Source organism: Mesoplodon mirus, assembly GCF_964341445.2.
Source record: "Mesoplodon mirus genome assembly, chromosome: 4".
In the NCBI taxonomy this organism is placed as follows: domain Eukaryota; kingdom Metazoa; phylum Chordata; class Mammalia; order Artiodactyla; family Ziphiidae; genus Mesoplodon; species Mesoplodon mirus.
The window spans coordinates 161,577,327-161,590,964 of NC_138979.1; the positions used below are offsets into that span (position 1 = coordinate 161,577,327).

The following is a 13,638-nucleotide window of genomic DNA, read 5'->3' on the forward strand; positions in this document are numbered from 1 at the left end:
CATTCCTTCCTGCTGGCCTCAACTCCAGAGTCAAACAGTTTTATAATCATGTATCTCATCCAGCTATTCTCACTGTGTCATTCCCTCCCCGGGGTCCAAGCTGAGGAAGGGCTGCCCGATGGCTTTTCAAAGCTCACAGGATCTCTTGGACGGAGAACTTGGTGTTCCTGGAAAGGTGAGAAGCCTTGAAGCTGTGGTTGAGAACAGGAAAGAACCATCTCGGCCAGACTTTAAGTTTCAAATTGTAATGTGCTCAGCTCCAAACTCTTGTGTTTGTAGCAGATGAGGGCCTGGTTCTTTGCGGAGATCCTGGAGGTAGGCCATTTCTACACTTTGCATTTTACTAGTAAGCACAGACGGTTGCTCATTGAATAAAGAACTGAAAAATCTTATCCAAACTGTGGTTTGTGGTTGCCAGATCCTTGAGCAAACAGCTGCTGTTGCCGAGATTAAAAAAAAAAACTCTTGCCTTGATTTCTTTCCCCTGATAGAAGGGGAGGTGAACAGGCAAGACAATGGTTGAGAAGTACCCAGTGGTGGGAAGTTACCCAGGACTGTTTCCGGAGAAGGAAGAAGCAGGGCTCTGAAGTCAGGGCTGGAGGGTTATCTGGATGGAGGGGGGAGACCTTTGATCTTCAAGAGACTAAACCTCATTTCCAGAGCTTCCTCTAGCTGGAGGCAGTTTCCTGACCTTTCAGAGGTGTTCTCATGGGGGCTGGGGACACAACAAGGTGCTTATTTACTGGGACCCAATTGGGGGACCGATCTAGCCAAACAGCTGGTTAAACTGATTTGGCCCCCAGAGAACTGAACCGCAGTCAATGCAGTCAAATGGATTGTACCAGTTGTACTGAAAATAGAACATAAAGCAAATGGTTTTCCCACTGCCCCTCCCCAGTCCTTCCTATCAGAGTGGTCACACCTACAGGAGCATGTGTTAATCCTCTGGTTTCTCATGGGGCAGATGTCTGATTCAGACTTCGAGAAACTAGGGATGGACTTTCCTATCCCTAGACCCAGGGACTGGGTCTTTCCAATAGAAGATCCTTTCCCTTTTTCAGGGAATGTTTATTGGCAGCATGTGCCAGGCTCTGTGCTCAGCATGGGCAGCACAGTTCCTTCCCCCCTGGGGGGAGCTCTGGTGCTGAGTCCTTAACTGGGCTCACTAATCCCAGAGCCTCAGCTCTCACTTCCTTCCTATCTCCGTGTTACTACTGAATTTCTTCAGTGCTCTGCCGTATGTTATTCCCCGGTTGTTACTTGGCTCCTTGATCCTTGAATACTGCCCAGTGATTGCAGCCGTCCAAAGGCCATTAAGAAAAAATAATCCGGGCTTCCCTGGTGGCGCAGTGGTTGAGAGTCCGCCTGCTGATGCAGGGGACACGGGTTCGTGCCCCGGTCCGGGAGGATCCCACGTGCCGTGGAGTGGCCGGGCCCATGAGCCATGGCTGCTGAGCCTGCGCGTCTGGAGCCTGTGCTCCGCAGCAGAAGGGGCCACAACAGTGAGAGGCCCCTGTACCGCAAAAAAAAAAAAAAAAAAAAAAAAAGAAAAGAAGAAAAGAATCCAAGGCACAGTCACGGAGCCACAGACAGTGAGATGCAGCTTCAAGAGAGGAGACTATAAAGGATTTAATTGAAGAATTAATATTTCCTTTTGGAGTCTCTTAGTTCCTTCTCAGATGAGGGAGTCAGCTCTCGTCCATGTATCAGCTCTGCAGGGTGGGACCATAGGGATTTGCAGTGATCTCTCTGTTTCTTTCCTTTCAGTATTCAAGGAGAAGCCTAAACATCCCCCCAGCAGGGCCCAATCCCTAAGCTATACCTTGACGTCCCCTGATGCTTCATACTTAAGTTCCATCGTCCGACTCTTCAAAAACCTCAACTTTGTGCTGCTCGTCATCACCTATGGTAAGATACAGATGTGTCCAGGAGTGTAATGGAACTGGGAGTGTGAGACAAGAGGCCTGATGTGTCTGTGCATCATAGTGTTTCCAAATCCCAAATGTATTTGTAAAGTCATCGTTTAGGGTCAACCAGAAGAGACAACTCTGTCTCAGGGCCTTCGATGTTGGGTTACCTAGACAACCATTCCTTCCCTTATCAAGTTGTCTGGCAAAATGCCTGCTGATCCTCTGCATCTCAGTATGACTGCTGTAAAAAGCAGTATTAGGCGACCTTTCCTCTTTTATTTTGCTGTTCCTGGTACATCTTAACACTTATCATTAAAAAAAAAAAAGATCATTTCCAGATCTGTTTTCCCACTCAACTGGGAACTCCCTGAGAGTAGGCATTTATGTCTTTTTACTTCATAATGCCTCAGCAGTGGCCAACCTGGAGTAGATACTCCAACAGTTATTAAATGAGTGATTGAATGAACGAGTGGATGGATATTTATATGAGTCTTGTGACATGAATCACTCTCCAGCCAATCCTTCATCTTGGAACATGGCTCCTTTTTTACCTGAATGCAAGACAACATCCCTCTTTCGTTTCATTTTCTTGGCTTTGGTAACATAAATGTCAATATTTATGCTGGTGTATTGGCTTGCCTTTCCAGCAAGGCCTTTGCTGCATCTTCAGCCCAACGTTTAATGAGAACGTTGTTCTAGCCAGGGGCAAGGACAGAACCCCAGGGCACTCCATTAAAGGCGTCTTTACAGATCCACCCAGCTCTGCTGCTCTCCAGCTTACCCTCGACCATTTAACCCTCCAGTGTGTTTGATTAAAATCAAGAGTGTATATCATGCTCAGTAACCAGAAGAAGAAAAGAAATGAGATGGGTTGACGTGACTTATTCTTAGTGAAACCCCAGTTGGCTATAACCTCAGGTTTTCTCTAGGCTCTCAAACTGTATCTTACAATAATGCTAGCATTTACTACGTGCCAAGACTTCTTATATATTATTTTATTTAACTCTCACCACACCAGTGAGAGGTAAATAGTATAATTTTCCCCATTGAACAGATGAGGAAACAAACTCAGAGAGATGAGGTAAAAGCTCAAGAGCACACAGTTTTCAAAGGGCAGAGCCAGGATTCAAGTACAGATTTGTCAGACTCCAGAGTCTATACTCCTGATCCGTGATTGCCTATGCTCCTTCCTTGAATTGTACCAGGGCTTCACTTTAGGCTTATCAATGTCCTTCGCTTAATTAAAGTGTTCATTAGCTGAGGCATTAGATAAGAGGCGGTATCATCCACAGTAGAGAGGCACAGCCTGGTTTTCAGGCATATGCACAGATTAGGTGACCTCTTATCTGGAATAGCCCCAGGTACCCACATTAGTCTCCAAGGCCTCTGGTCTCCATTCCTCCCTCTCTCCAACTTCTCAGTCCTGAGTATGTCTCAGCATTTATTCACAAAACAAAGAGAAAGTTTCCAATACTTAGGATGACCAGCTAAAGATATTATGAGTTGCCCATCACTGAGAGGTATTCAAGTGTAGGTGGAACCAACCACTTAGTGGGGATATTGTGGGGAATATCAGGCTATAGATGAATAGTGAAACCTGATGATCTTTGAGTTCCCTTCCAGACTCAGGATTCCATGCCTCTAAGAACTTTCACTTTTCCCTAGAGTTAAACATCTTGAGTGCATCAACCTTTGACCACCATTAACCTTATGGCATCTGACAACAGGGCATTTGAGGCTTACCTTGGAATTCTAGGGCAGATAAGTGCTTAATAAATATCTTTTGTGAACGAGAGTGGCGATGGTAGCAATAACCGGTCAATGGCCTTATTCCAGAGGCTGTGGTCTTCAGTTCTGGATGCTGTTTATGGCAGGGTCAGGTCACTGACCCATGATAGCAAGAAATAAGAACAAAATGTACCAGGAGCAGTGCTGCTCCTGGTCGCTGTGGCTCAGCTCTGGGCCATGCTTTAGGGGCAAGGCAACTCCTTTTCCTTCCATCTTGTATGGCTGGTTGCTTATATGGTATTCAATCTGGCAGAGTGGTGTTCATCCTATGGTTCTGGACACTCTTCCTTAATCTATTTGGTTAAGTGATAACACAGGGAATAAATGGGTTAGCACTTCTGGAATGGTGGAGTGAGGACCTTGCATCATCTGTCCCTCCATGAAAACAAGAACAATACTGGCAGACATTATCAAAATCAGTTGTTTCAGGGTTCTTAACCAAAGGCTTGAAACAATCCAGTGAGCATCTATTCAAGACAAATATCTAAATAACAGTAAAGTAGCAAGCTTTGTGTTTTAACTTGTCCTATTCCGATCCCCTCTTCCAGGCTCTGTGGTAACCTTGAGAGACATGCAGCAGCCTCCCAGACATGGTAGCTGTGAAAACTAGCAGCCTCACAGCCACTGGAGGGGGCCAAACAATTTTGGAGCTCCCCCCAGAAGTCCCATCCCTAGGTCACTATTTGACTTCTATGGCAGTTCCCTGCAAAGGCCCCATTCAGAGGATTTGCCCATATTTGACCTGACTCAGAGCTTTCTCAGTGGGAAAGCGCTATTTCCAGGGCATTTGTTGAAAGCGATCACTGCTTAACATCACAGCTGCCTGAGGTAGCAATACTGGTTGGGGTAATCAAGAGGCTGACCAAAGACCTTGAAAGGAAAATCTGGAGAATGAGACGTCCAGGGGGCTTTGGAAAGCTCTGACATATTCTTAGGAATCTAGAAATCCACATGCACATGCAGAGTTGTGCACGTGGCCAGGAAAGACCTGAGAAAGCCCTAAAGTCTCACCTCTGGCTGAACTTGAGGCTCTGTGTAAGCAGAAAGTGAAGGCTAAGGCAGAGTTGTCATCACCCTGCTGGAGCATCACAGACAAGTCCCAGCGCACACATAGAGGTCCTCAGCAAAGGTGGGAGACTTGTGGGCTTAAAGTATTTAAGGAAATCTCTGTCTAATCCTTAGCTCAAAACTAAGCTAGTGGAACAGAAACCTCAGTGGCTGCACATGACAAAGAACACAGACTTTACAAAATGAGTCCAGGAAAGTCAGTGAACAAACAGCAGCAACAGTAACAAATCCTGGGGAAGGAGGAGAATCTCATTTCTAGAGTTGACATTATATTTAAAATGCCCAGTTTCAACAAAAAATATGAGACATGCAAAGAAACAGGAAAGCAGGGCCCATACACAGTTAGAAAGCTGTTCCTGAGGAATCCCAGAGGTTGGATGTAACAGAAAAAGATAGTAGCTCAGCTATTATAAATATATTCAAGAACTAAAGGAAACCAATGTGTAAAGAATGAAAGAAAAGTAGAGAATGATGTCTCACCAAATAGAGAATATCAAGAAAGACAAATCAAAAAGAACCAAATATAAATTCTGGAGTTGAAAATACAATAACTGAAATGAAAAACTCACTAGAAGACTCAACACTAGATTTGAGCTGGCAGAAAAAAGAATCAGTTAACTTGAAGATAGGTCAAATGCAATTATCCTGTCGGGGGAACAGAAAGAAAAAAGAAAGAAGAAAAATGAGCAGATCCTCATAGACCTGTGGGAAACCATCAAGCATACCAACACATGCCTAACAGGAGTCCCAGAAGAAGAGGAGAGAGAAACAGGGTGGAAGTAAATTGCCATTAAATTGAGACGGTGCTAAACTAGAAAAACAGTTCACTTCTGTGCCTCTGGAAGCATTTGACTATGTTGTGTATAGATAGAATTTATTAACATTTTTCTCAAAGGCCTGAGGTGATCCCAGTGAGGAGTTAAACTAATCTGGTTGTTTGTACACATTTCATTATAGTCAGAGAACCACAAGCCTTATTTTTGTGGTAGAGAGTTGGACTTGGTGACAAGGATCTTTGCCAACAAGGAAATGATTCTTAGGCTGAATCACAGATTTGGGAAAACATGTTATTGAGCCTTTACTGTGTGTCAGGCACCATGTGAAGTGCTTTATATGCATTATCTCATTTAATCTTCAAAAGGAACCCATGAACTAGGTGTTCAACTGCTCCATTTTATACCTAAAAAAACTGAGGCTCTGATTGAGCTCCTTGTCCATAATTAGACAGCTAGCAAGCAATAGAGCTTAGATATAAACTTCTGTCTGTCTGAGATCAAAGCCTATCTTCCTAACCACCGCACCATTTTGCCTTCCCGTGCAGAAAGGAGCCTCTTGGAGACAGAGCCAGGGGTCTGTTTTCAACCTCACTCAACGGAATAGCCTCTGGGTCTATCTAGCAGGGGTGGTAGTGGTGTATGTCCTTCCTCAGATTCAGTCCTCAGACCAATGGCCTTTCTTCTGAGATGAGGGTCTGGAGTTCTGGGGTTTAGAAGCAGGACCTACCTACACTGACCGGCCATCTTTGGGACTTGGGGATGGTGAGGTTTCATCCGTAGTGCGTCTCTCTAAGGGTTACAGGTCATGTAAAGGCACTCAGTCCACCTGAGAATCCCTGCTTTCTTCTCCCACTATCTTTGCTCCAGATTAAAAATGCCCACACAACCAAAAAAACCCTCTATAAATTCAACTAAATTCTTTGAGACCTCCCAGAATGCCTCCCACCTTCCATGCAGTTTCAGGTTGAGTTTTGAAGAGGGAAATGGTTCACAGTTTATATGTACACACATATAACCATATAGTGCATATGTACATTATATAGTACATATGATGTTCCTATTTTCCTCTGAATTATAAACACTTAAGAGCATGTAGTTGGGAATCAAGCAGTTGATAGTGTTTCATGGATGTATTTGCTGGATTTGGGTGGACATGTTTTGGAGTAAGAGCCTTGACTGGGGGACCAGTGAGTTCAGAGTTGGTACGTAAGGAATATAAGGTCTAAGTTTAAGTGTCAGCTCTGCTAATTACTGAGTGTACCACCTTCACCCACCCTGTGCTCATCGTGTGTCTCTCTAAGAACCACCCCTCAGAAAAGAGTAAGAACATTTGCTTCCCACTGGAGTTCCCTGGATGGAAATGAAAGCTTTTAAAGTAATTGTGGATCAAAACACTGCGTGCAGCCACAATGCTGTTGCGTTGGGAAACTTGCCCATTTCCTACAGTCTTTTTGTTTTTTGAATGAACTAGATTTCGACACGTAGGGAGTAGCTCTCGTGCAGCTGGCGGGATGTCCAGTATTGTACTGGTAGTGACTTTCCAAGTGCTTCTCCAAGCTGCTGAGTCAGCTGCCCCGAGCTAAGGTGCGGTGATACAGTAAAGGCTTTGGAGGAATTCCAGTGCCACTGCCTTTTCCCCACGGGCTTCTGGCCACACTCTTAGAGGTAGGTTTCAGACATAAATTAAGGGCCTTCCGGCTAAGTTGGAATTTCAGATCCACAACAAATTCTTTTTTAGTATAAACATGTCCCACAACTATTTGAAGCATTCTTATGCTGAAATTCAAATTTAATTGGGTGTGCTGTTTGTTTTTTCCTAAATCTAGCAGCCCAGTTTAGAGGGGAGGAGGTGCAGAGGCTGGGTTTGTGCTTGATGTTGCTGAAGTATCACAGGAATGAGAAACTACCACCTCCTCTAACAAAATACCCTCCTTATTCTAACATGGCACTGCAGGAAGACACAGGGCTGGAAGCAGATTCTCCGTGGGTCCACCAGAGCCTGGGGCTGGGCAGGTCTTGTGGTGAGCGTCAGCCGTGGGTGTGGGGTGGGGTGAAGTAAGAACCTTTCTTTGGCTCCCCCTCGGATCTCCAGGCCTTGCTTTCACATGGCTTCCCTAACGTCTTTGCATTGATGGCTAACGACTGCCCTGGTAAACAGACTGGTGAAAGGCTCCTCTGCTGGAGAAGTGTCCTCCAAGGGATTGCTCTTCCCTGTCATCCCCCAGCCTTGCCTCCAGCTATGCTTCTGAAGAATCTGTGCAGTGTTGGGCATCTGAATTCAGAGCCTCAGCATGTGTCCTGAGGACACCTTTCCTTGGGGCTCTCAAGGGCTTTACACCGCCCGACCTGGGCCTCGGCAGGGGCTTTGTGCCCCTTCAAGATGCTGGCTTCAGGGTGGGTATAAGGTCCTTCCGGGATTCCCTGGAGCTTTGCCGAGGTCAGGCTGGCCCTTTAAAAAGAGGGTTTCCTACAAGTTCAGGAAGGACAAAAGGGAAATTAACACAGAGTAACCAGAACCCAGAGATGGGATCTGGGATCAGTGTTTCCCACGCCGGCCTGATGATAGAGTCCCCTGGGGTGCTGGGTGGTGTGTGCCTCAATTCCTACCTCTCTTCTGGAAAGTCAAATTCAGATAGTCTGGTCTGGGCCTGGGAATCTGCTTTTCACAAGCATTCCTGGAGATTCTGGTTTGCAGCAGGGTTGAGAACCTCTAAAGTAGGTGTGCTATGGGTGATTCTCTTGAAGCCCCTTCCCATCCCAGCTGCCTCCATGTTAACCCCAGCCTCTGAGGGCCTGGGGCTGGTCTGTGATCTTCCTATGCCCAAGGCCATTTATCCCCAAGTTTAAGAAATGCCAAGGGTTTTTGTTGTGTTGTTGTTAAAATGCGGATTCCTAGCCCCAATCCAGGGGAATCAGATTTAGTTGGTCCAGGGTGCAGCCCAGGAATCTGCGTTTTTAGACTCTGAGGCTTACTATGCCAGTGGTTTCTAAATGCCACCACCCTTTGAAAAAAATTAGTCTTGACACAGGAGAGAAACTCAGAGTCATGACAAGTCAGTCCCTTCTGCCTTCCTAAAGCTCACCCCCTCAGTGACCTGCACTCCTCCCAGGTGGCTGATACCAGGGGTGACCAGGCCTTTCAGGGGCCATCACATTTCCTCACCTGGCAGGCTTACCTTGCTGGGGATAATCATACCCGAATATAACACAGTCACTGCCTTCCTGTAAGAGGTACTTATGCACAGGGCAGGGCACACATTTCATTCCTGCCCTTCAGTGTGGACACCGGACCCTTTGGTTTGGGCAGTGGAGTGGACTTGTGCCGTTTAACTGTGTCTGGCAACCTTTGGCAATATGGGAGGGACATCTAGATTCAAGAGAGAGTCAGAATTTCTAATTCCTTTAAGGTTGGCCTGTAGAAAGAATTGGAAAGAATGGTAGCCTTCCAGGGCGAACCCCTGCCCCCTCCACATCCTCCCTACCTTAGCCCTGATTCCTGTCTGGCTGGGAGCAGGGGATGGTTATTGGTAAACCAAACTAGTCTAGCAGAGCCAGTAGGTCTCAAACTTTGAGGCTTATCAGAATTACCTGGAGGGCTTGTTCAAACACAGATTGCCTGAGGAACCCCACTCCCAGTGTCTACAGCAGGAGGTCTGCGTGGGGTCAGGATTTGCATTTCTCACAAGCTGCCAGCGATGCTGATCTGGAAGTGATTTCTCTAAACCTTTAAGCCTCACAAAGCTGCTCAGCCTCAATAGCCTGGGTTAGCCTGATCAGGACTGTTTCTCTCCACGTTTTTCAGGGTCAGGAAAGTGCTGGTGTTTGAAGTGGGGTTTTTTTCGCACAGTCCTCCTGGATAATTTCGCAGTTTCCTGAGGATTCTGCCCCCTTGTTCATTCCAGGTGGGCACAAGCTGAGCTTGACCTCGTGTACGCCCTGGCGCCTGGCCCCGTTAGGCTGAGGGGCAGGAAGGGGGCTGAGTTCATCCTCCTCCCTGCACTGCTTCTTCCCCACACCCGCCCCCATTTCAGGAATGTGTCTCCTTGTGGGCTGTCTTGACCCAGGAATGGAATTTCTAGTGGCTGGGTGTGTGGTATGAAGGTGCGGCCGGTATGCTTGTTGGGTGAGAAGTTGCCGAGAGTCTCAGAGTCCTCCTGACCATGAGTGTGGCCGTTGCAGTCACATTTGGTGACACTTCTGGGTTTGCCGACTGACTGTTGGCCCTGTGCCCCTCAGCAGGTGGCATTGAGCTCAACCTTGTTGCATCCCTGAGGTGACCTGCTGGGAGAGGCTGGGGCACGAAATTGCCAGTAACCTGAGCTGGGGAAATCACTGAGGATCAGATCTGTAAGGATATGAAATCAGCGGTTTAAGATGGAGGACCTAGAGTCCATAGTCTGGGTTTGAATCGAACCCTGCCTCTTACTACCCGTGTGATGGTGGGAAGGGCAAACCAATCTCCCGTCCCCATTTTGCAGGAGAATTTGACCTTCACTTAACTTTGTATCTCATTCCTCTGGGAACCTGACAAAGGGAGTAAGTCAGCTGCATTTAGGCAACATTGCTTCTGATAAGAATGACCTATTGTGATATAAATGACTGCAAGTGGACTTCTTACCCCTGTTGGGAAGCCATTCTTTGTGCTTCTCTGAGCACAGTGACTCTTTCCACTGGCCTGTCCTTTATGGAGATCCTGGTAGTTATGCCTGTGGATGAGTCACAAGCAATAGTGGCTCCTGGGAGGGGTTGAGCCAGGGTGGGTGCCATACCCACCTTTCTCTGCACTGAGCTGTCAACTCGGGGGCAAAAGAGAATAGCTTCTGAATGGCTCTATGGACTGGCTCCAGTGGAGAGGAGCTCCTGCGGCCGCCCTGTCTATGAACTGTGTCCTCTCTTACATGCTGCTAAGTGGACCTAATGCCAGGTGTGCCAGTGGTAGTTGTGTGAGCCTCAAAACTAGTTAAAATTAAAAAGACTCCTGGTGGGCCTTCCAGAGTGACCTCTGTATTTGTTTTTAAAATCTGTGTGCATTTTTCTTACCTACAAAATGGGAATGAGAATATTAGCTACTTTCTAGGATTGTTATGAGGATTGCAAGGTGTTTAGATTGTAAGGTGCCTAGTACATAAGTGTATTCTACTGCCATCACCACCACCATCACCACTGCCACCATCACCACCATCATCGCCACCATCACCACTGCCACCATCACCACCATCATCGCCACCATCACCACTGCCACCATCACCACCATCATCGCCACCATCACCACTGCCACCATCACCACCATCATCGCCACCATCACCACTGCCACCATCACCACCATCATCGCCACCATCACCACTGCCACCATCACCACCATCATCGCCACCATCACCACTGCCACCATCACCACCATCATCGCCACCATCACCACTGCCACCATCACCACCATCATCGCCACCATCACCACTGCCACCATCACCACCATCATCGCCACCATCACCACTGCCACCATCACCACCATCATCGCCACCATCACCACTGCCACCATCACCACCATCATCGCCACCATCACCACTGCCACCATCACCACCATCATCGCCACCATCACCACTGCCACCATCACCACCATCATCGCCACCATCACCACTGCCACCATCACCACCATCATCGCCACCATCACCACTGCCACCATCACCACCATCGCCACCATCACCACTGCCACCATCACCACCATCATCGCCACCATCACCACTGCCACCATCACCACCATCATCGCCACCATCACCACTGCCACCATCACCACCATCATCGCCACCATCACCACTGCCACCATCACTACCATCATCATCACCACCATCACCACGGCCACCATCACTACCATCATCACCACCATCATCGCCACCATCACCACTGCCACCATCACCACCATCATCGCCACCATCACCACTGCCACCATCACCACCATCATCGCCACCATCACCACTGCCACCATCACCACCATCATCGCCACCATCACCACTGCCACCATCACCACCATCATCGCCACCATCACCACTGCCACCATCACCACCATCATCGCCACCATCACCACTGCCACCATCACCACCATCATCGCCACCATCACCACTGCCACCATCGCCACCATCATCGCCACCATCACCACTGCCACCATCGCCACCATCATCGCCACCATCACCACTGCCACCATCGCCACCATCATCGCCACCATCACCACTGCCACCATCGCCACCATCATCGCCACCATCACCACTGCCACCATCGCCACCATCACCACTGCCACCATCACCACCATCATCGCCACCATCACCACTGCCACCATCACCACCATCATCGCCACCATCACCACTGCCACCATCACCACCATCATCGCCACCATCACCACTGCCACCATCACCACCATCATCGCCACCATCACCACTGCCACCATCACCACCATCATCGCCACCATCACCACTGCCACCATCACCACCATCATCACCACCATCACCACCATCATCACCACCATCACTACCATCATCACCACCATCATCGCCACCATCACCACTGCCACCATCGCCACCATCACCACTGCCACCATCACCACCATCATCGCCACCATCACCACTGCCACCATCACCACCATCATCGCCACCATCACCACTGCCACCATCACCACCATCATCGCCACCATCACCACTGCCACCATCACCACCATCATCGCCACCATCACCACTGCCACCATCACCACCATCATCGCCACCATCACCACTGCCACCATCACCACCATCATCACCACCATCACTACCATCATCACCACCATCACCACCATCATCACCACCATCACTACCATCATCACCACCATCACCACTACCACCAGCACCATCATCACCATCATCACCACCAGCACAATTACCACCAGCACCATCATCACCACCAGCACAGTTACCACCAGCACCATCATCACCATCACCATTACCACCAGGACCGTCACCACCATCATCGCCACCATCACCACTACCACCATCACCACTACCACCATCACCATCATCACCACCATCACCACTACCACCAGCACCATCACCACCATTATCACCACCATCACCATCACCATCATTATGAAGGGAGGGCAGAATGCCCTTCTCCTCTGGATCAGTTTCAGTCTCATCTTAGTCACTAAGTCACTGTATGGCTTTTGACAAATAACCTCATCTTCTAAGGACACAGATTCGTACAGTATATGCTAGGTGCTCCATTTATTTCTTGGATGAATCGATAAATTAGGAGAGTCAACTAAATGCTCTTTAGGGTCCTTTATGGTTTTGAATATAAGATTTTGTGTGATGTTGAATCTGAGAAAAAAGTTGGAGGGATGTGGAAAGAGGTGAGAATCTACCTGCAGAGGGAGTGTTGTCAGGGGTCAGAGGTCTGGAGCATTCTGGTGAGGGGGGACAGGTCATCAGGAGGAGGTGGAAGGGGTCCAGTACTTCTGCTGGCCCCTTAGGTCAGGCCAGCGCTTAAGAGGAATGTAGATGGCTCTGACCTGGGAGTAATACTTTCTGGAGCCTGTGTTTCCAGGACAGGGATAAAGGGATGAGAGGGCAGTGTTGTGTGTGGCTAAGAAGAGGTTCAAATGGTTAGTTTCAGTTGTTTGGAGTATTTCTTCTTTGAAACACTACCTCCAGTGGCAACAAGGCTGAGGATTTCTGACCTCCCTCACCACTGTGGGGAGAAGCCAGCAATGGCCCCAACAGGAGAATGACCCTAATGCTGTGTTTCTCCCTCCCTCCTTCAGGTCTGAATGCTGGTGCTTTTTATTCCTTGTCCACTCTGCTGAATCGCATGGTGCTCTTGCATTACCCGGTAAGGGTGTTCCCTGAGCTTGCTGGGCCCTGAGAGAAGGAGGTTTCTAGTCTGTTTGGGCAGGAGCTGGGGTGGCAGCGTGGTATGCTGTGGGCTTCTGAGATTTGGAGGGAGGCAGCCCTGGGTCTCAGCCCCAGCTCCGGGGGTCCTCAGCTGTGTAATAAGCTGGTTAGTGTCTTTGAGCTCTCATTCTCTTTTCTGTAAAGGAAGTCTAATTACTTACTGAAAGATTGATTTTAGGATTAGAAAGT

General features: G+C 48.2%; 1 protein-coding gene across 1 annotated transcript in view; it reads left to right on the plus strand.

The window, feature by feature from the left end:
• FLVCR2 (FLVCR choline and putative heme transporter 2) overlaps positions 1 to 13,638 on the plus strand; it is a 67,822-nt gene that overhangs the window by 34,352 nt on the left and 19,832 nt on the right. The window contains exons 3-4 of the mRNA XM_082618545.1: positions 1,768 to 1,908; positions 13,320 to 13,387. Of these exons, the coding sequence (XP_082474671.1) occupies positions 1,768 to 1,908; positions 13,320 to 13,387 (209 nt within the window). The remainder of the gene's footprint in view (positions 1 to 1,767; positions 1,909 to 13,319; positions 13,388 to 13,638) is intronic.